We start from the raw sequence: 24,603 nt of genomic DNA, 5'->3' as shown, positions 1-24,603 counted from the left end.
CTTCATAAAAATGTAGACACATTTCTTGCCAGTTTCTCATTTCCCAATCACTCTTTAACACTGTAGTCTTTACTCAATCCAACACAGCTTCTACTGAATCTGTTCTCACAAAAGTAGACCAACGGCTACTAATATACAAATACAAGACAGTTTTAATTCTTTGAGTCTCTGAAGAATTACACATTTTTTTCCTGGATCTCTTCATCACTTTGGACCTAATTTTCAGATTTCTAGAGGTGAAGGCCAGGAGTCTACATTTTTAGCAAATTCTGTAGGCACTTTTGACACTCATAAAAGATACAGAACTACAGGAAATAAGGGCTGAAGTAACACGAGGAAACAATTGGATTAAACAATAATCTAGTTTTAGGAAAACAAACCCTACTTTAATAGTTATTTAAAAACATTTGTCAGCTTCTCCTTTTCATTAACTAATCCTAAACTAAATATCAAGGTTGAATTAAGAGATGGAGTATATTACAATATTTAAAGCTTCATAATAGATGGGAGCAGTTTTAATTAAAGTTACCAGGACAACCAGAGGGAGACAGGATATACCATAATTGAAAAAGTGTCACTAGAAAAAGCTGTTTGTGATAACCTTGATCCTGTTTCCTTTGAGCAAAATGTCTAGAGACCTCTATTTACTCAGCAGGTCCCCTTGGCTGGGCTGGTTGGTGAATAATGAGACCACTGGTTTCATTCACCTCCACTGTTCTGGAGGCACCACTGGAGGCTGCACTGTTTTATTGAAAAGCTTTCTCCTATAAACTGTTCATTAACTCATGCAGATTTTTCAGCCTAGTTCAGGCTACAATAAATGTTAATAACGATGTTAAATAATTTTTTCTTCTTTGCTTCCAAACATTGATTTGAGATCATTTAAAAATAATTCAACAATATTAGCAGGATAATCATCATACTGAGCCAGTTTCTAACACACAGAAAAAGCAAGTGTCAGAAAAATAGTCATTTACAGATCTAGCTTTGAAATAAAGGGCTAAAATTACCAGTGTGGGCTTAGAGGGAAAAAAAGAAAATAGATTTGGAAACAGAAGTCCTAAAATTGAATTCCATCACTACCTCAGGTTATCTATAGTCTTCAGCAAGAAGCTTGGTCCCTTCTGAATTTTCCTAAGTTACAAAACAAGAGTAAATACATTTTTTTAATGTGCCTACATCATAGATTTCTGTAAGAGCCTAATGTATATGAATCACCAGAATCATAACGTTTTTGTCCAGACACAAAAACAAAACAAAGCCAAATAAACAACTATTTAAGTGCAAACTCTGTTTTGCTAGCAAAGGGATAGTTTTAGTGTAAAGGCAAGTGATTTTTTTTTTTAATCGATTTCTCTTTCAGCTCTTCCTAAGGCTGGTTTGATGGAGCAGATCAAAGACCATGGCACAAAATGAATGTGAATAAAAAGTCAAAACAAATGCTGAAATTGAAAATATTGGTCAAAGTAGTTTAAACATATAACTAACACAAGGTAAGCATAAAGCAATGAAATAAGTGGTATTTTAGTTTTTAATCAACAGGTTATAAAAGACAGAATTAAAATTTTAATGACCAAATACATAAAAACTGTGTACATGCATGCACAAAAAAATTATTGTAGATACTGAAGAGTAATCATTCTACTAAAAAAAAAATCTCTAGTTCATCTGCTTTAAAAAAAATGAATTATTAAACATAAACTGTTAGGTAATTTATTTAGTACATATGTAAGAAAAAACAGTTCTATTTACTTCTCTTTCATAGATTTTATATCTATAATATATTTTCAAAGTTATCTTAGGTTGAGAATCTCGATGCTAAAGAACAGTAACAGTTTTAAGTCTTCACATTCAAATAAAAATGAATTTTTTTTCAATACCATATATTTTATTTCATTGAATCAGTTTTTGAAAGTGCTTCACTGATATAGGATTCACTGACAAATTCATACCCTTCCAGATTATTCTATCAACTGCCACATCCAATTCTTAATCAGTCTGAATGAACAGTAGTTTACAGCATACTACTTAGCCTTTGTTTCTTCTTAGTTATGATTATACACTTCTTTAGACAGAAGGATATATTTGTGTAATAGGTAAGAATGAGAACTTAAAGTTAGACACACTGAATTTGAATCCTCTTACATTTTTACTACTCAAAATATAGTCTTTGTACCAGGACCATCACCTGGGAGCTTATTAGAAATGCAGTATCTCTGACCAGATCTACTGAATAGAAATCTGCATTTTAACAAGAGCCAGGGGTGAACCAAATGCACATTAAAGTTTGAGAAACACTGGCCTACATTGCTTGTTAAATACATTTCCTTGGGCAAGTTAAAGGAATCCTCAAAGACCCAGCTTCCTCACTGAAAAATGAGACTAATAATGGTGTCTAGAGCACAGCGTTATTGTGAAAAATAATCAGATAATGCTGCTTGGTAAACACTCAGTAAGACCTAACTGGCATTAAATTTCATCATCTACCTCAAATTTGTATATTCAAGATATTTTCCAATATATTTATTTATGTAATTACATTGGTATCCCACCCAGATAAATTAAAGCTCCTTTAATCTAGAAGTCTGTCTGAGTATAAGCCTCCAACAAAATAGAAGTAAATTAATAATGCCATCTTGCATTCATTTACAATACAATGCAGCACCTGTTTTTCAATTAGACTCAAAATATTTCTCTTCCAAATAATGTATTTTTTTTCATAGAATCAAAAAAGTTAAATAAATAATCTAGTTTGAAAACAAACATGAATCCTTCTCCCTCACATAAAATCTAACTAATTCTACATTTAATTAGTCATTGTGTTTTCTGTATTCTGCCATCATGTGCTTAAGATAGTCACTGATCGCACAGGACTCAAAAATGCACCAGGTGCCTAGATCTTCAGTTCCAAATGATAAAAAAGAAAGTCTCATTAGGCTCCCATTTTAATCCAATTAAGGCAAGATATATCCTACTTCATTCTATGACATTTTTCAAAGGACTGTGATGTCCAGATTACCTGCTTCCTACATGTGGAGAAAAAATGTAAGCTGATAAAAATCAATATAAATGGAATCATTTTCAGTTGTCATTAGTGAATAGTAATCACTTAAGTAGAAAGTACCTAATTTCTATTAGATAAACTTCTAATGAAAACATATTTACATCTATACATGATGCTTTAAAAGGGTATCCACATATCCATAATTGAAGATAATAATGCTTTGAATCTTCCAGTCATGAACGTTTACCTTATCATTTACACATTTCTTAAAAATTGTTTCATAGAAGACCTTAATAGACTTTTCTCCAAAGAAGACATACAGATGTCCAGCAGGCACATGAAAAAATGCTCAGCATCACTAATTATTAGAGAAATACAAATCAAAACTACAATGAGGTACCATCTCACACCAATCAAAATGGCCACCATTAAAAAGTCTGCAAGTAACAAATGCTGGAGAGGGTGTGGAGAAAAGGGAACCCTCCTACACTGTTGGTGGGAGTATAAGTTGGTGTAGCCACTATGGAAAACAGCATGGAGGTTCATCAGAAAACTCAAAACAGAGTTACCATATGATCCAGCAATCCCACTCCTGGGCATATACCCAGACAAAACTATACTTCAAAAAGATACCGGCACCCCTATGTTCATAGCAGCACTATTCACAATAGCCAAGACATGGAAACAACCTAAAAGTCCATTGACAGATGAAGATGTGGTACATATATACAATGGAATACTACTCAGCCATAAAAAGGAACAAAATAATGCCATATGCAGCAACAAAGATGCAACTAAAGATTATCATACTGGGCTTCCCTGGTGGCGCAGTGGTTGGGAGTCCGCCTGCCGATGCAGGGGAGGCGGGTTCGTGCCCCGGTCTGGGAAGATCCCACGTGCCGCCGAGCGGCTGGGCCCGTGAGCCATGGCCGCTGAGCCTGCACGTCTGGAGCCTGTGCTCCGCAATGGGAGAGGCCACAGCAGTGAGAGGCCCACGTAACGAAAAAAAAAAAGATTATCATACTAAGTGAAGTAAAGTCAGAAAGAGAAAGACAAATACCATATGATATCACTTACATGTGGAATCTAAAATATGGCATAAATGAACCTATCTACAAAATAGAAACAGACTCACAGACATAGACAACAGACCTGTGGTTGCCAAGAGGCAGGAGGGAAAGGAGAGGGATAGACTGGGAGTTTGGAGTTAGTAGAGGCAAACTATTACATTTAGAATGGATAAACAAAAAGGTCCTACTGTAGAGCACAGGGAACTATACCCAGTCTGCTGGGATAAACCGTAATGGAAAAGAATACTCAAAAAAGGGTATATATATGTAGAACTGAGCCACTTTGCTGTATAGCAGAAATTAGCACAACACTGTAAATCAACTATACATCAATTAAAAAGAAATTAAGTGTTTCAACTTCTGGCAATATGGCATACCAAATGTTCCAAAGGCCCCTCCTATTTCAACAAGATCCTGGATATTTTAAGAAACATAAAAATGTATAAGGGCCAAAACAAAACAAGGACAATTTCTGAGTGCCAAGATATATATATAATACATTAAGCTAAAAATCTGAGCTGTAAGTGATAAGTAAACAGGGAATTCAGAGTTATCCTGGAACAAACACCTGTAACAGTGCTGAGATCTGTAGAATAAGAGGAGCTAAACTTCAGCTGCAGCATTACCTCTAACAAAATATGCATAAGAACTTTATGAAGAAATTTTTAAGCTTGATTAAATGGCATTAAAGTAGCTAAGTGGAAAGAATATCATGTTTATCAATAGAAAGACAAAATATCATAATGATATCAATTCTTCCAAATTTGGTCTGAGTCAATGCAATATCATTCAAAATCCCAGTAAAGATTTTTTTGCATAATAGCATGCTGAATCTAAAATTTAGATACAGTATGAAGGTTCAAGAATATTCAAGATCCTTTTGAAGAGGAACATGGTTTGAAAGTGTGTTTACCAGCTTGATAAATGGGCTTCACTGGGGGAAGGTAAACTATTTAATAAATGGCCCCAGGAAAGCTGATTGGAAAAAAAATTAATTTGTATTGCAACTTAAAACTATATACTAAGGCTTCCCTGGTGGCTCAGTGGTTAAGAATCTGCCTGCCAATGCAGGGGACATAGGTTCAAGGCATGGTCCGGGAAGATCCCACATGCCCTGGAGCAACTAAACCAGTGCAACACAACTACTGAGCCTGCGCTCTAGAGCCTGTGAGCCACAACTACTGAGCCCGCGTGCCACAACTACTGAAGCCCGTGCACCCTGGAGCCCATGCTCCGCAGCAAGAGAAGCCACTGCAATGAGAAGCCCACACACCACAACAAAGAGTAGCCCCCACTTGCCATAACTAGAGAAAGCCGCGCATAGCAACGAAGAACCAAAGCCGCCAAAAATAAATAAATAAATTTTTTAAATTATTTTTAAAAACTATGTACTAATATTAGCTTCAGGTGGGTTAAATAACTCTGAAAGAAATGGAACCTTTAGAATACTTAAAAAATATTTATAACCTCAGGGTAAGGAAGCCTTTCTTAAACAAAACACACCCCAAAATACTAATAATTTTTTTAAAGTTGACTTTGCATCAAAATTGAGAACTTACTTTATCAAAATATACCATAAAGACAATGAAAAGACAAGTCACAAACTGGAAAAAGATATTTGCATCACATGTAACTTAAATAAATTACCATCAAGAATAGATAACTTACAAATCAATTTATACAATTAAAATGTGCAAAAGGTATGAAGAGATATGTCACTGATGAGGAAACAAGAATGGTCAGTGAATATAAAACAAGATGTCCACCTCATCAGTAAGAAGCAGAGGTACCATTTGGTACCCATTTGGTTACCTATAATTAAGAAGTCTGATATTGCCACTTATCGGCCAGAATATGGACCAATGCAGACTCAAATACTTCTAGTGGAGGTCTAAATTGATGCAACTATTTGGGAAAGTCATTGTCATACTTGTATAAAGGTGATTTTGTGAATACCCTACAGTCAGGTAATTCTACTATCATGTACTGACCCTACAGATATTCTTGCACCTGTGTACCAGGAGACCTGTTCCAGGAAAATGTAGCCACCCTGTTCATGGTAGCACCTATTTGGAAACAATCCAAATAATAATTTACCAGCAAAGAATAAATGAATAAATTAAGATATATCCTCAGAAAATAGTACTTTACCATGAATAAAAATGAATTAAAGCTAAGCACAAACATCTAGATAAATCATGCAAACATAATGTTGACAGAAGAATGCAAGTGGCTGATGACTACATATAGCATAATGTGATTTTAATAAAGCTGATAAACAAGCAAGCTAACACATGTTTAGCAAAACATTTATGTGAGGTACAGCTACTTTTAGAGAGCAAAGAAATGAGTAATGAAATGTCTAGCGTATTGGCTACCTCTGGCAGGGAGGCAGGGTGATGAGATAGGAAAGTACTACAAAGGCAGCTTTAAGGATGCTGGCAATATTCATGGGTTTTACATTGTATGATCTATTTAAACATGATTATTATGCATCATACCTTATATATGTATAAAAAGATGTATGTACCAATTAAATTACGATTTCTCTGTATTTAAATCACCTAATATAAAAAATAAACTAATAATTAGATATAAGCTAACTCATTATTTGGTGTTCACAGTTCATCTTTTATGAACATATCACTGAAAACAGTTTATCAGGTAAAGAAAGCATACTAAAGAAAACCTCCAAATAAAACATGAAAGATAAATAATAAATGAGAAATGGAAAATAATAAAATGAGCAGATACAATTTAAACTCACCACCAGGGCTTTGGATCTGTTGCTCAGAAGTTTCTCAATATCCCTGGCTGCAATTTCCACCAGCTGGCGTGCATTATTTGGTTCCACAGTATACAAATCTTGGTATTTCTCATAAATCTGTATGAAGGGAAAATAAAATTAATAAGAACAATAATTGCTTATTTGGCTCCTAAATGCTCATTAGAATATATTTAAAACCATAAACAACTGATTTGAAGAGCAACCCCTTTCCTTTCTTCATCTTGATCTTTTCTGAGTTTAGGTGTGTCTGAAATATATATATATATAAATATCAATTTGCTGTAAGACCACAACCTCACCAAAATAGTGTGTCACGTTAACAGGTTGTAAAACATCTTGTACCACAGTGGTTTGTGTATGCATTTTTGTGGCCTGAAGTTGTACCCCCAACCTCAAAACCTGGTATTAACTGCCTTCAGCATTTTAAAGAAAGAGGGAGGCCATTCTAGAAAACAGAAGAATTTAAGCACAGGAGGTCAAATCTGGAGGATGTGTGCAGTGAACAAAGGTCGGGGGAAGGGGAACGCGATACTGTGATGAGGGAGACTTGCACTTTTTCCCTCGCTGCAATCACTGAGGCTAAAGACTATGCCGCTAAGCTTTATGACCAGAAAGAGAGACCCGGAGAATGAAACCCCTCCCCTGTTCAGGTTCATCTTGCTGACCCAGGGAGCTTCACTTCACAGAGAAGAGGAAGGTCACTGAGCTCTACATTAAAGTTTGGTTAAAGCTGTAATAGTATAAACATTTTTATTATGAAATTGAATTTTTTGTTTTTAACTCACCAAATAAAACTATACTGAAAGTAAGCTACACAGCAATAGGAAAACAACTACGTTTCTGGCTCACGTCAGTGTTTATGGAAGGAATTCTCCGGAGTGGCAATAAGATGCACCTGGTTTACCAAGCTTGTACTCTCCTGGCAAGAGAGAAAGAATTAAAGAAAGGAGGGAAAAAAAAAACAAAAAAAAACAGTGACTGTGTTTGTGACTGGAGGGCTGAGCTGAGAAGGAAATCCCTTATGCATCCAACAGATGGGTTGCACATGCATGACTAAACCATCTTTGAAAGCCAGGGACTGGAAGGTTTCTACCGTCTTATGAGAATTGAAACCAGGCACAAGAAGAAACCAGTTCAACCCTGCTTTTTACTGGCATGACGCCAGCATTCTGTGTTACTACCAACAGGTTCTACAGCCTGTTCCCAGCTGAGCATGGATGCTGCTGCTGAACACTGGCTTTAAAGTTCACAAAGGGCTTCCCTGGTGGCGCAGTGGTTGAGAGTCCCCCTGCCGATGCAGGGGACACGGGTTCGTGCCCCAGTCCGGGAGGATCCCACATGCAGCGGAGCGGCTGGGCCCGTGAGCCATGGCCGCTGAGCCTGCGCATCCGGAGCCTGTGCTCCGCAACGGGAGACACCACAACAGTGAGAGAGGACCGCATACCGCAAAAAAAAAAAAAAAAAAGTTCACAAACACATATGCTAATATTTATTTTTTTAAGTATTTTGGTTTTACATGAAGTTATACATTTTTATTTAACTGATTAAAAACATACCAATATTTTAATTAATAAATTAAAACAATTAACTATAATTAAATTAATAAACTAATCAATAGTTTTTTCAGATTTCAATCAAACTCTTACTGCTAAAATTATCCTTTTCAAACCGTGAGGCTCTTTTCACATTTGTTTGAATTTTGACCTTGTAGGTTTTCATTCCAATTATTCAAGGCACAATAACTTAGTCATATAAAACTCCCATGTTTAGTTTCATTCAGGATTCCTGCATATTATTGGATTGCTTCTGCTTTCTTCTACTGATGAGTAGATTACTGAGTCCTATTTTTAAAGACCCAGGTTATCCATGAAGAACTCCCTCCAACCCAAGGCTGCCTCTTTCATTTCAGCCTAAAATGCCATCCAGGAACATGTACTCCTGAATAGATTAATTGATTTTGGAGTACAAACAGATAAACCTCAACATCACTTTAACTGATCCAGGATATTTAGTTCTTTGCAGCAAAACGGATATAGCTAATTGGTGTGAAAGGCACTTGTGCTTTGTACCATTAATATCTCGTCCATTTCTGTCTGAAGTCTAACCTCCTTCCTGTGGTATAGGAGCTCGAATAGAATTGAGAGTTGGTAAAGATTAGTTCAGGACGCACAATCTCTACTTCGCATTATATACTACAGTTAATGGCATTTATTAGTCATTATCTATGTATGCCAGACACATTACAGGTGCTATAAAGAATGAATGAATTATAAATCAGAAGAAACAATTTTAGTTCAAGTATATGTATATTTTCTCAAATAGATACAGAATATTCTCACAAGTTGTTTATAGTGTAATTTTTAAATGCGTAGAAAATAAAAAATAAGGTCTAGGTTGCAAATAAACTATAATAAATAAAGCAAAGGAAGCTTAAGTCTAGATCCCCAATGTAAATATCCTACTGTTTACTTTTTTATGTATAAAACCACATTTGAAATGTTTTCTTTGTTATAAAAATGAATTAGAACCATATAACTGCCCCCACCAAAAGAACTGGACCTTGCTTCTGGTTTCAAAGAATGCAACATTCTTTTTTGTTGCATGAGATACTGTGAAGGCTCTCAAAAAGTCTCCTGGTGTATGTTTAGTAAACAATTTTCAGAGTAGAAGGTTTCACGTGGATGCTTAAGATGATATATTTCCATAATTTACAGATATTTATAATTCTTTCCACCACTAAAATAAACCACATTTCTACAATATTTAACATCTTAACATATGAATATTTTAAAGAGTCTAAAGTATCTTTTCTTTTCCTCTTCCTAGCTTTTTTTTCCTTTTTAAAAAATTAATTATCTGCTTTACCATTTTACCCTATGTTTTTCCTGCAAGAAAAACAGCATGGTGGAAATAATGTGAGTTTCTGGCACCAGATAGAGCTCAATTCAAATCACATGCCAACTCCTCACACGTTATGTGACATTGGCTTCCATTTCTTCTACTAGAAAGAACGCAGCACATAAAGAGAATTCAAGACAGGATCTTTTTCCTCCTGACTGTATATTAATATGCTTTAATTTTTTGTATAGTTCAAACCTTCTCACTGCCACCCTTGACACTAGTTTTGACAAAAAGAATACCTGTTGCTTGTACATTCCTTCTTTCCTACAATCTTAATTAACTGGCTTTAATGTTCTTTCACTACTAAATTCACAGGCCAAGTTTTGCCGGGATGAAAACAGACTGTGGTTTCCCTACCCTTTTCACTGGAAACTTCTTTCTAAGTCTCTTTGCTCTAAATAAGTTCATGGTTTTTCAGAATAATACATTTAAAAATTACTTCATAATGTAATATCTAAAAAGTGACATCACTCATGGATATAATCGCTTAGTAAACATAGTTAAAGAAATGTTTCAGAAGTCATAATACTTAGTATTACACCATGGAACTATGCCATGAAATAATACCAATACCCCAGAGGTGTTTACTAAAAGCTAGATAGGCTTCCAAGTTTTGGATGACCTAGACGATTATATTAGCAATCACATTCAGGCAGCTACTCTGAGGTGTTTCACATACATCATTTACTCACTTTAAGAAATCTAAAAAATACCTTTAATTAACAAACTGTATTAGTGAGAACAGTAGGTTTCAGGCTTTGGAATATCAGAGTGGAGGGAGTTTAAATCCCATTTCACATCATTCAGGAGCAAACCACTGCCTAGAGCAGCGGGTGACATGATAATGTGTCACGTTTAGGTAAAGGGAGTCTGCAGGGCCACTGTAGGCCCAGGACCTTCCTTGGCTTCAGCAGGATGTAGAGAAATAGGAAAGCCCCTTAGGATGAACAAGAAAGGTAGCTGAGAATTAAGGATCAGTATGTCTGCTAGGAGACCATCTCGGTGCGGGGTCAGGGGGAATCCTAATGCAGAGACAGAGATGGACAGTGGGAAGCAGAGGTCCAGCTAAAGGACGATGGTGACAATCATCCATAGCTGAGGCACCCTACACAGGCTGGAGAGACTGGCCAAGTTCTTAGCAGCAATTACATTAATAACCGTATCAAGAGAACAGAAGAGATATCTTGCCACATAAGTTTCCCCTTACACCCAGATGCCCAGGAGAAAAGTTAAGAAAATCAGAGAATATTGAAAGAGAGTTGGAACTTATAATTTATTGAATACATAATTGACCACAAGAGGCTGTTTTAAACTGAAAGAGACTAACCTTGAAATGCTGAGACTAATTTTTTTCCCCTCCTGGGAGAGAGAATGGCAGCCCATGGTAAGTTAAGTTCCCTAAAGAGAAACAAAGTCAAATTTCTGCATATTAAATTTTAAATATGAAAATTTTGACAGCCCCTTCCCTCAGTGCTTTTACATTTACTTCCCTCCAATGGAACTTGTCCTGGACAAGCCATCAAGACCTCTGCCATCCTTCTGAAGGACGTTTCTCCCTGGACAGTCCCTGATGAAACAGGAGTTTCCTTACAAATGGGTAGCAATATTCTAATGTAAGACCTTGCCCTTGGCCCCTACCTCATTGTATCAGGGCATGTCAGACCTTGAAGCAGCTAATTTCTGAATTAATGGCCTGTGAGGAGTCAGGTCCAAAGGGTCCATATAAGCAAGGATAATATATTGAACCAATCAGATTCTCTCACCATAGGATGACAGTTGGATGGATCAAGGGCAGAAGCAGCATCAAAAGTGAAAAGAGGAAAGAAGGAAAACAGTCTTCAGATGCTATTGAGTGACGTAAGTGACGGTTGTGGTCAGTAGAATAATGACCTTCCAAAGATACTCACATCCTAGTCTCTAGAACCTGTGACTATGTTGTTACATGGCAAAGGGGAATTAAGTTTGCAGAAGTTTTGCTAATCAGCTGCACTTAAAGAGATTATCCTGTATTGTCCTGGTGAGTACAATGTAATCACAAAGGTCCTAAAAATGGAAGAGGAAAATGTAACCATGCAAGAGAAAACCAGAGAGATGGCAGCGTGAGAAGAAATCAGCCCGTGTTGCTGGCTTTCAAGAGGGAGGGAAGGGGCCATGAGCTAAGGAAAGGACTTCTGATCTATAGCACTGTAACATAATAAATCTGTGTTATGTCAATAAATATATAGTAATTTGTCACGCTAACAAGAGAAAACTAACACAGTGAGTTAGCTGTGAAGAGCCCCCAGCTGAGAGGCAAACAATACTCAGCCTTTGGGGCTGCCTTGGCTCGGGACCTTCCCTTCCACTGCCCAAACTATCTATCTTCTAAATGCCTTGAATTCTTGCTGAAACCCAGGCTCTTCCTGAGTTCCCTTAAATGTACTACCTTTATTTTTCTTTTACGGGTAGTTCTATGATACACTCCCCAAGTGATTCACTCTGCCATAAAACTAAAAATGCTAAGAAGCATTTTTGTAAGTTGTGATTAACATTATATATTAATTACTACTTTGCATGTCCATTTCATTAGTCACCAGATTCACTTCACTGAAATGAAAAATGAGCTCTATCGTGAGAAAGGTACAATTTCCATTAGACTTTATGATATAATGAAATTATATCAGGACTCCCATTATAACCTTCATAATTGTATAGGATTCTGAAAAGAAATTTTAGACAGAAGAGCTAAAAATATAGAGCATAGATGGCACACTGTACAAAAATATATATGAATTGGGTGAATAAATATGATTCCACCTTATAGTAATGAAAGGTGGGATTCAGAGAAAATGTTACAATATAACCCTCATCATCATTCTAACTTCACCATCTTTATTGGCTAAATTCATATAACTTCAATACTAATGCAGGCAGGAAAAGAGATTCACTGTCCCCTCAACTGCTTTAGATATTCACAAAATCAGTTTTACTTTTAGTTGAACTTTGCAATGTGGGATGGTTTTTTTTTTTTTTTCTTTTCTTTACTAAGTGTTCCATGGGCTTTTGAAATACATGTTCCCTAGCAACTTAGAAAGTGTTGTTTCTAATAGATGCATTAACACAAAAGTATGATATAATTTTCTTTCTTGGTCACTTTCAAGGATGAAAGTTCCCTTAAGAAATTTTACGATTCAAAAGTAAAGTCTTTCTTTTAATTCACCATAAATCTCATCATCATCTAAGCTGGCCAACACAGAGAGATGTTGAGATATGGGAACAGTCCTTTATCTAAGGTAAAGAGTAACTAGTGACAGTAAATCTGAATTGATATTGGAACCTATTTTACCAAAAGCAAAGAAAAAAACCAACACCTACCTTCCTCCTTTGAAAATTAGCTGAATTTTAAAAAGTGAACTTTGCCATAAAAAATTTGCAGTATTTCCTAGTTAACCCCTAAGCTCTTCAAACTCTCTCCTCTTCCCCTTTGATTAAAAAAGTGAATAACGCAATCTCTTAAACAAAAGTCAAGCTTTTAAAATGCATTAGCTCTATGATACTGCCAGTTACGTCAGCTAACAGTTGGATAAAAAAAGAATGCCAACATCAACTGCTGAAATATATTAATCCAATACAGTTTGCGTAAATTTATGAAGATATAAGCACTCATCTCATAAGATGAAAGGCATTATATTAATATCATTAAAAGAATCAAATTTGATAGTCTACAACTTCATTTTAGGTCAATTACAGCCCCCTTCCTTTTTTTTCTTTCCCCAATAACCTAGTTTTTTTTTTTTTTTTAATTGGGGTATACTTGCTTTACAATGTTGTGTTAGTTTCTGCTGTACAATGAAGTGAATCAGCTACACGTATACATACATCCCCTCCCTCTTGGACCTCCCTCCCCCACCATACTACCTTTGAAATTTTTATGGCTTCAGATTTCTATTTTGCTACCTTTAAGCATATGCAAACATCATCTAACATATAAGTATCGTGTTTATTATGTATTTCCTACTTCTCTTAACCACAATGTTAGTGTCAAGAGGACAGAGACTTTTGCCCATTTTGTTCACTGGTACAGTCCAGCACATAGTATAGTGCCTGGCATGCAGTGAGCACTCAGTAAATACTGATGGCATGAATGACTGAATGGACAGTGACACTGGTACCATGTCAGGCTTTTCTAGGAATGTGAATGCTTACTTGAACGAGGGCTTCCTTGTATTTTAAAATCAATATCTACTCTGAACCAAAAACAAACGAGGCTATGTAAGGACCTATGCAGTTACATAATGAAATAAAGACACAACACCTAAATGATAATTAGATTCTAATAATAAATACACAAAGTAAGGTAATGATCAATATGAGGAAGAGTATTAGAGGTAGAGAAAACTGTGCTGTCAGAATTCAGAGGAAATTAAATCACATGGGTTATGATGGTCAAAAACATGGTGAAAGATGGTATTACAGCCACGCTTCAGATGAAATGTGCATTAATAAGGAGAGAAAGAAATCTGAATGTGTGTCATACAAGGAATTATTGGACAATACTGAAAAGCAAATTGAGATACTATTATGAAGAGCTATAAAATTCAGGGTATTGGTTTGTATTTTACTATGGAGTCAACGCCAAGCTGTTTTAGACTGACTCCTAGCTCAGAACTTCCAGTGCCTACTACAGCAATTAGTACATAGGAGGAATTCAAACTATAACATAGGCTTGTTTACTACCAACATGATCCGAATGTATACACACACACACACACACACACACACATATACATATATATGTATACATGTACACACGTAATTATGTACATATAGGCAAATACACATAAATGCACACACGCATATACAATGTCTTGTTCTCAGATTTACAGTGCATGCTTTTCCTGTGCACTACATTAAACTACATTAAACTTCCTGTTTAACTACATTAAACAGGCCTTCTAACATCAAACACAAGAGTTTGATAACACTTTCCCTCCTCCTTCTATTCATTCTATTTGATACGATATAGCTTCTTAGCTGGGACAGCATCAGGTTTCAAATGGGACAGTATCTTGAGGATTATTTAGGAGGAATTAAGTCAGAATTGACGACCCTTCCACAGCATATACTGCTACTTGCCCTGGTTCCTAGTAACAAGAATTTGACGGTGACACTTTTGAGCAACATATTAAAAATGTAAGAAGGAACAGAACAAGTGACAACCATAAGCACACCTGTTCACTTTCTCCATAGTACACATAGGAACAGATGATTATTTTTAACCAAAACTACAAGTGAAATACTAGGGGTCATTGCTGGAATAGGGAAAATAACTCTAACGAAGACCAAGGTGAGCCTGAAAAAGACTCACATCAAGAATTCTTCAGTTTTTAGGTTGGAGACATCTCACACATATGGTAAGTTTTAAGAGTCTCTTAGAATACTTAGAATGAAAAAAAAAAAAAAACATTAAGAATATTAAGATATGTATAAAAGTTACCTACTTGGCTTTTTGTTTGTCTTTAATTCCAGAAGTAACTTATTAAACTCTCTTGTTTCCCTTTGAATATCTGGAACTGTATATGAATTGTATATGTATTTTGACCAGAAAATTCATATGCAATTAAAAGTAAAAGAGATCATACCAGATTTTATTAAAATTAAATTTAAAAATAATTAACCATAGGCTGAGTGAGTGGCTTGTTTAATGTCCCTAACCCCAAACGACCTAAATTCATTTCACTGCCAACAAAGGAATTTTAAAAAGCAGCAGTTCAGGGGCTTCCCTGGTGGCGCAGTGTGAGAGTCCACCTGCCTATGCAGGGGACACGGGTTCGTGCCCTGGTCCGGGAAGATCCCACATGCCGCGGAGCGACTGGGCCCGTGAGCCATGGCCGCTGAGCCTGCGCATCCGGAGCCTGTGCTCTGCAACGGGAGAGGCCGCAGCAGTGAGAGGCCCGCGTATGGCAAAACAAAACAAAACAAAAAAAGCAGCAGTTCAATTTGCCCTTAACCATCATACCTTATTAACAAATGGATTTTCTAAAGTAACATTGCTAGCTATCAACGCTGAGATCCAATTTTTTACAACTTTGTATTCATTTAAAGAATTTCAGACAATTATTCTTACCTCAAATTCTTCAGTTTTTCTAGAGCAAGCTCAGCACTATGGACATTTTCACCAGATAATTCTTTGTTGTGGGGTGACGTACTGTGCACTATGAGATGTTTAGCAGCATCCTCAGCCTCTATACACTAGATGCCAGGAGCACTCACCCCTTCTCCCTCCAGCTGTGACAATCACACATGTTCCCAAGTATTGACAAATGACTCCTGGGGGACAAAACTGCTCCCAGCTGAGAACCACTGCTCTAGACATAAAGACATTAATGATGTCTTCAGGAAAAAAAAAAAGCAGCAGCTCTATATTGCATATTGAGAGTGCGCAGTAGCAAATAATGAATGGTCTTTTATGCCATTCATCTTCATTCTAGAGAAGAAGCCAACACTTGGCTACATCCCTTATGAGTTTTAGCTTCCCTTTCCTCTGTGCAGCTCACAGACAAGAAAAGAGCATAGCCACTACCCATCACTCTCTCTGTAATTAGTATTATAAAACCATCTGATTTCTATTTGGGGAAACAATAACCAATAATTTATCCTTCAAGTGCAAGCATAACTTAAAGTGTTAATTCTTGATTGCTAATGGAACAGATTTGTAAGGTAAAAAAATTTTTAATAGTCTTTCACCATTCATGTTTGTGAAACAATAGTACTTCACTTGAAAATCTGTTAATAAAATACTGAAAGTCAGCCTAAGATTAGAAATCCCCTTAGAGTTTATTCTGTATCTTTGAAAATGAATGTAATTAACCAGTGTCTTAAAAAAAATAGCTTCTTATTTAAAATTTCCAGTAGGTGGGTAAAAGGGGGTCCACAGTCTCTACCGACAGTACATTCTATAGTCAAGTAGATTTCCTTCTACTAAGAAAAAAAAGGGGGGTTTTCCCGCAAAATAATAACAATCTCAGGTTGCTGACATAACTGTGGTAACTGATTTAGTTACAACATTTCATCATTGAGGGAATAAGGCAACTCTAAATAGAACCAGAAAATATGAAATAAAAATAAATAGCTTTATTTGAAAAGTAATTATATTACCTTTATAAAATAGTTATATTACTTTTAAAAAGTAATATTACTTTTACAAAAGTAATATAAATATAAAGCTACATTTTTTAAAGTAATAAGCATTTAACTTCTTCATAGCATCTATTATTGCTCTCCCATTTCTTGTTACATTCCCTTTTACCCCTGTTACATTTCTATAATGAACAGAGTGTTACCATTTACCTCAGTTGACAAGCAGGTAAGGAGAAATCTAATATCATCCAGCTACTTAACAGAATTCCCTAGAGTAGAAAAGAAGATTCCGCAACCATGTTGTTGCCTCTGCATCTTGCTGATTCCCTAATCACAATATCCAATGATTAATTATATTCTGCTTAACAGTATCTTCTTTTGTAAACAGATTAATAGATTAAACTCTCTACCACCTAGAAAATGAATATTCTATTTATATAAAGATGGTGTGACCACAATGTCAAAGTCAAAGCATCAGACTGTTAATCCCATGAGTTACTAATGAAAAGAAATTCTTCACTTAAAACAGAAACCATTAATTACGTTAAAGAAACCATTAATTATGTAAATACTAACTTAATTAAGAGCTCTGAATGCTAAATATTTAGACACATTTCATATTTACATCTTTGAGAGCATATTAAGATATGAAGGTATTGATTTCAACATAACTTTAACTTATGAAATCATAACCGTGAATCAAAAGCCAGGAAATTCTATGAAAATACCTTTGAAGAATGATTCTACTTCAAAAATAAACTTCCAGGAAAAATTACTCAATAAGTTTCTTAAATATTTTTGCACATTCTAGCCTAACATGTTAGAAATACAGACAGAATTTACTTTTAAGATGAAAGTCTTCGGAGGAGGAACCAAGATGGCGGAGTACAAAGACATGCTCTTACTCCCTCTTCTGACAACACCAGAATCACAACTAGCTGCTGGACAATCATCGACAGGCAGACACGGTAACTCACCAAAAAAGATACCCCACATCCAAAGACAAAGGAGAAGCCACAATGAGACAGTAGGAGGGGCGCAATCACAGTTAAAATCAAATCCCATAACTGCTGGGTGGGTGACTCACAGACTGGAGAACACTTAGACCACAGAAGTCCACCCACTGGAGTGAAGGTTCTGAGCCCCACGCCAGGCTTCCCAACCTGGGGGTCCGGCAACGGGAGGAGGAATTCCTAGAGAAACAGACTTTGAAGCCTAGTGGGCTTTGATTGCAGGACTTTGACAGGACTGGGGAAAACAGAGACTCCACTCTTGGAGGGCACACACAAAGTAGTATGCACATCAAGACCCAGGGGAAGAGGCAGTGACCCCAGGGGACACTGAACCAGACCTACCTGGTAGTGTTGGAGGGTCTCCTGCAGAGGCGGGGGATGGCTGTGGCTCACCATGGGGACAATGACACTGGCAGCAGAGGTTCTGGGAATTACTCCTTGGCATGAGCCCTCCCAGACTCTGTCATTAGCCCCACCAAAGAGCCCAGGTAGGCTCCAGTGTTGAGTTGCCTCAGGTCAAACAACCAACAGGGAGGAAACACAGCCCCACCCATCAGCAGTCAAGTGGATTAAAGTTTTACTGAGCTCTGCCTACCAGGGAAACAGTCAGCTCTACCCACTATGAGTAGCTCCCATCAGGAAACAAGCCTCTTACACAAGCCTCTTAGATAGCCTCATCCACCAGAGGGCAGACAGCAGAAGCAAGAAGAACTACAATCCTGCAGCCTGTGGAATGAAAACCACATTCACAGAAAGACAGACAAGATGAAAAGGCAGTGGGCTATGTACCAGATGAAGGAACAAGATAAAATCCCTGAAAAACAACTAAATGAAGTGGAGATAGGCCACCTTCCAGAAAAAGAATTCAGAATAATGGTAGTGAAGATGATCCAGAACCTTGGAAAAACAATGGAGGCAAAGATCGAGAAGATGCAAGAAATGATTAACAAAGACCTAGAAGAATTAAAGAACAAACAAACAGAGATGAACAATACAATAACTAAAATGAAAACTACACTAGAAGGAATCAATAGCAGAATAACTGAGGCAGAAGAACGGTAAGTGACCTGGAAGACAGAATGGTGGAATTCACTGCTGTGGAACAGAATACAGAAAAAAGAATGAAAAAAAATGAAGACAGCCTAAGAGACCTCTGGGACAACATTAAACACAACAACATTCGCGTTATAGGGGTCCAAGAAGGAGAAGAGAGAGAGAAAGGACCAGAGAAAATATTTGAAGACATTATAGTTGAAAACTTCCCTAACATGGGAAAGGAAATAGCCACCCAAATCCAGGAAGCACAGCAAGTCCCATACAGGATAAACACAAGGAAAAAACATGCTGAGACACATAGTAATCAAATTGGCAAAAATTAAAGACAAAGAAAATCATTGAAAGCAGGAACAGAAAAATGACAAATAACATACAAGGGAACTCCCATAAGGTTAACAGCTGATTTCTCAGCAGAAACTCTACAAGCCAGAAGGGAGTGCAATGATATAGTTAAAGTGATGAAAGGGAAGAACCTAAAAGCATGATCACTCTACTTGGCAAGGATCTCATTCAGATTCGATGGAGAAATCAAAAGCTTTACAGAACAGCAAAAGCTAAGAGAATTCAGCACCACAAAACCAGCTCTACAACAAATGTTAAAGGAACTTCTCTAAGTGCGAAACACAAGAGAAGAAAAGGACCTACAAAAACAAACCCGTAACAATAAAGAAAATGGTCCTAGGAACATACATATCAATAACTACCTTAAATGTGAATGGATTAAATGCTCCAACCAAAAGATACAGGCTTGCTGAATGGATACAAAAACAAGACCCATATATATGCTTTCTACAAGAGACCCACTTCAGACCTAGGGACACATACAGAATGAAAGTGAAGGAATGGAAGAAGATATGCCATGCAAGTGAAAATCAAAAGAAAGCTGGAGTAGCTATACTCATATCAGATAAAATAGACTTTAAAATAAAGAATGTTACAAGAGACAAGGAAGGACACTACATAATAATCAAGGGATCAATCCAAGAAGAAGATATAACAATTATAAACATATATGCACCCAACACAGGAGCACCTCAATACATAAGGCAACTGTTAACATCTCTAAAAGAGGAAATCAACAGTAACACAAGGATAGTGGGCAACTTCAACACCTCACTTGCACCAATGGATAGATCATCCAAAATGAAAATAAATAAGGAAACAGAAGCTTTAAATGTCACAATAGACCAGATAGATTTAATTGGTATTTATAGGACATCCCATAAAAAAACAGCAGATTACACCTTCTTCTCAAGTGCGCATGAAACATTCTCCAGGTCAGATCACATCCTGGGTTACAAATCAAGCCTCAGTAAATTTAAGAAAATTGAAATCATACAAGAATCTTTTCGGACCACAGCACTATGAGATTAGAAATCAATTACAGGGGGAAAAAATGTAAAAAACACAAACACATGGAAGGTAAACAATACGTTACTAAATAACAAAGAGATCCCTGAAGAAATCAAAGGGGAAATCAAAAAATACCTAGAGACAAATGACAATGAAAGCACGATGATCCAAAACCTATGGGATGCAACAAAAGCCGTTCTGAGAGAGAAGTTTATAGCTATACAAGCCTACCTCAAGAAACAAGAAAAATCTCAAATAAACAATCTAACCTTACACCTGAAGGAACTAGAGAAAGAACAAACAAAACCCAAACTTATCAGAAGGAAATAAATCATAAAGATCAGAGCAGAAATAAATGAAAGAGAAACAAAGAAAACAATAGCAAAGATCAATAAAACTAAAAGCTGGTTCTTTGAGAAGATAAACAAAATTGATAAACCATTAGCCAGACTCATCAAGAAAAAGAGGGAGAGGACTCAAATCTATAAAATTCGAAATGAAAAAGGAGAAGTTACAACAGACACCACAGAAATAAAAAGGATCCTAAGAGACTACTAAAAGCAACTCTATGCCAATAAAATGGACAACCTGGAAGAAATGAACAAATTCTTAGAAAGGTATAACCTTCCAAGACTGAACCAGGAATAAATAGAAAATATGAACAAACCAATCACAAGTAATGAAATTGAAACTGTGATTTTAAATCTTCCAACAAACAAAAGTCCAGGACCAAATGGCTTCACAGGTGAATTCTATTAAACATTTAGAGAAAAGCTAACAACCATCTTTCTCAAACTCTTCCAAAAAACTGCAGAGAAAGGAACACTCCCAAACTCATTCTATGAGGCCACCATCACCCTGATAGCAAAACCAGACAAATATACTACAAAAAAAGAAAATTACAGACCAATATCATTGATGAATATAGATGCAAAAATCCTCACAAAATACTAGCAAACAGAATCCAACAACATATTTAAAGGATCATACACCATGATCAAGTGGGATTTATCCCAGGGATGCAAGGATTCTTCAAAATACGCAAATCAATTAATGTAATACACCATATTAATAAACTGAAGAATAAAAACTATATGATCATCTCAATAGATGCAGAAAAAGCTTTTGACAAAATTCACTGCCCATTTATGATAAAAACTCTCCAGAAAGTGGGCATAGGGAACCTACCTCAACATAATAAAGGCCATAAATGACAAACCCACAGCAAACATCATTCTCAATGGTGAAAAACTGAAAGCATTTCCTCTAAGATCAGGAACAAGACAAGGATGTCCACTCTCTCCACGGTTATTGAAGATAGTTTTGGACGTCCTAGTCATGGCAATCAGAGAAGTAAAAGAAATACAAGGAAAACAAATTGGAAAAGAAGAAGTAAAACTGTCACTGTTTGCAGATGACATCATACTATACATAGAGAATCCTAAAAATGCCACCAGAAAACTACTAGAGCTAATCAATGAATTTGGTAAAGTTGTAGGATACAAAATTAATGCACAGAAATCTCTTGCATTCCTATACACTAATGATGAAAAATCTGAAAGAGAAATTATGGAAACACTCCCATTTACCACTGCAACAAAAAGAATAAAATACCTAGGAATAAACCTACCTAGGGAGACAAAAGACCTGTATGCAGAAAACTATAAGACACTGATGAAAGAAATTAAAGACGATACCAACAGATGGAGAGATATACCATGTTCTTGAATTAGAAGAATCAACATTGTAAAAATGATTATACTACCCAAAGCAATCTACAGTTTCAATGCAATCCCTATCAAATTACCAATGGCATTTTTTATGGAACTAGAACAAATCATCTTAAAATTTGTATGGAGACACAAAAGACCCAGAATACCCAAAGTCGTCTTTAGGGAAAAAAAACGGAGCTGGAGGAATCAGACTCCCTGACTTCAGACTATAATGAAAAGCTACAGTAATCAAAACACTATGGTACTGGCACAAAAACAGAAACATAGATCAATGGAACAAGACAGAAAGCCCAGAGAGAAACCCACGTACCTATGGTAAACTAATCTATGACAAAGGAGGCAAAGATATATAATGGAGAAAAGACAGTCTCTTCAATAAGTGGTTGTGGGGAAACTGGACAGCTACATGTAAAAGAATGAAATTAGAACACTCCCTAACACCATACACAAAAATAAACTCAAAATGGATTAGAGACCTAAATGTAAGACCAGACACTATAAACTGTTAGAGGAAAACCTAGGAAGAACACTCTTTGACATAAATTACAGCAAGATCTTTTTTTGATCCACCTCCTTGAGTAATGGAAATAAAAAAATAAAATAAACAAATGGTACCTCATGAAACTTAAAAGCTTTTGCACAGCAAAGGAAACCATAAACAGAACGAAAAGACAACCCTCAGAATGGGAGAAAATATTTGCCAGTGAATCAACGGACAAGGGATTAATCTCCAAAATATATAAACAGCTCATGCAGCTCAATATTAAAGAAACAAAAAATCCAGTCCAAAAATGGGCAGAAGACCTAAATAGACATTTCTCCAAAGAAGACGTACAGATGGCCAAGAAGCACATGAAAAGCTGCTCAACAGCACTAATATTAGGGAAATGCAAATCAAAACTACAATGAGATATCACCTCACACCACTTAGAATGGGCATCATTAGAAAATCTACAAACAACAAATGCTGGAGAGGGTGTGGAGAAAAGGGAACCCTCTTGCACTGTTGATGGGAATGTAAATTGATACAGCCACTATGGAGAACAGTATGGAGGTTCCTTAAAAAACTAAAAATAGAATTACCATATGACCCAGCAATCCCACTACTGGGCATATACCCAGAGAAAACCATAATTCAAAAAGACGCATACACCCCAATGTTCATTGCAGCACTATTTACAATAGCCAGGTCATGGAAGCAACCTAAATGCCCATCGACAGACAAATGGATAAAGAAGTTGTGGTACATATATACAGTGGAATATTACCCAGTCATAAAAAGGAACAAAATTGAGTCATTTGTTGAGATGTGGATGGATCTAGAGACTGTCATACAGTGTGAAGTAAGTCAGAAAGAGAAAAACAAATATCGTATATTAACGCATGTATGTGGAACCTAGAAAAATGGTATAGATGAACTGGTTTGCAGGGCAGAAGTTGAGACACATATGTAGAGAACAAACGTATGGACACCAACGGGGGAAAGCCGTGGGGGGGTGGGGATGGTGGTGTGATGAATTGGGCAATTGGGATTGACATGTATAAAATTGATGACTAATAAGAACCTGCTGTATAAAAAAATAAAATTAAATTTAAAAATTAAAAAAAAACAAAAATAAAATAGATGAAAGTCTTATAATAACAAGGTGACAAGCATCATTTCAACTCTCTTAGATAACAAGAGGGATACAATATTCTCTGTTAACAAAAAGTTTGGATTTCCCTAATATCCTTCATTATAAGAAGACACAACACATTAAAACTGAAATAGAAGGGGAAGTATGGAGCCATGTCAGATAATGTGGATGAGATTTCAAAATGCATATATTATTAACACTGGAAGAACAGCCATTGTACCTTACAGGGACATAAGAGGAGTCTGGGAGACTTACAAAACATGAAACAAAGCTGTAAGAAAGACCTGACATTATACATTGGGGGGAAAGGCACAGGAAAGAAAATGTAGCCTGTAATTTGTGTGATGTCCAAAGGCTGCAAATGTCTCTGCATTCAGCCATGGGGAGCAGAACATACAGAGCAAGTTAGGCCTTTCCTGTCCCTGGGCCTCAGGGCTAAGACGAGGGTGAGGCAAGTGAGGTAGCGAGTGCACAAAATTTTAGGAGCCCCTAACGCACTCTAAGGATCGTGCAAGTTTATGACCCTCAGAACAAGTGCACCTCCTTAAATTCTTCACCTTCAGTGCATCATGTGCCTCACCTCAGTCCAGGTTCTGCTAGTCCCCTGTCCCCACCTGTCCCCTGCCAGGAATAAGAGACCTATTTGGAGTGAGGAGAAACTCTACCTCTTCCCAAAATAGGGTCTTCACATCTGCTTCCTAATACCAAATATGTTCTGTTCCAGGGCTCAGAGAGTTAACAAAGACTTAAATAACCAAGTGGAAATGATAACTATCAATCCCTTCCTTTTGTAATAAAAAGGAGTCTACAAGAAAGTCTTGGATTCCTAAAGGGAAAGTCAGAAGTGTGAATAAAATAGCACACAAAGGAGACAACTAACCTCTGGGATGATTGTAATTTGCTTCCACCGTTGTGGTTTGCTTTCCCCA

The 24,603-nt window shown here is 36.5% G+C and overlaps 1 protein-coding gene across 2 annotated transcripts in view; it reads right to left on the bottom strand.

Annotated features, from left to right (window-relative positions):
- Nucleotides 1-24,603, bottom strand: part of CACNA2D1 (calcium voltage-gated channel auxiliary subunit alpha2delta 1) — a 504,082-nt gene that overhangs the window by 384,047 nt on the left and 95,432 nt on the right. For both annotated transcript variants that reach the window (XM_081243691.1, XM_081243692.1), the window contains one exon: nucleotides 6,842-6,958. In XM_081243691.1, coding sequence (XP_081099817.1) covers nucleotides 6,842-6,958 — 117 coding nt within the window. The remainder of the gene's footprint in view (nucleotides 1-6,841; nucleotides 6,959-24,603) is intronic.

The sequence above is a fragment of the Mesoplodon bidens genome, assembly GCF_964165515.1.
Source record: "Mesoplodon bidens genome assembly, chromosome: 9".
Classification (NCBI taxonomy): domain Eukaryota; kingdom Metazoa; phylum Chordata; class Mammalia; order Artiodactyla; family Ziphiidae; genus Mesoplodon; species Mesoplodon bidens.
The sequence above is the reverse complement of the archived record's forward strand: the minus strand, read 5'-3'. Positions and strand labels throughout refer to the sequence as shown.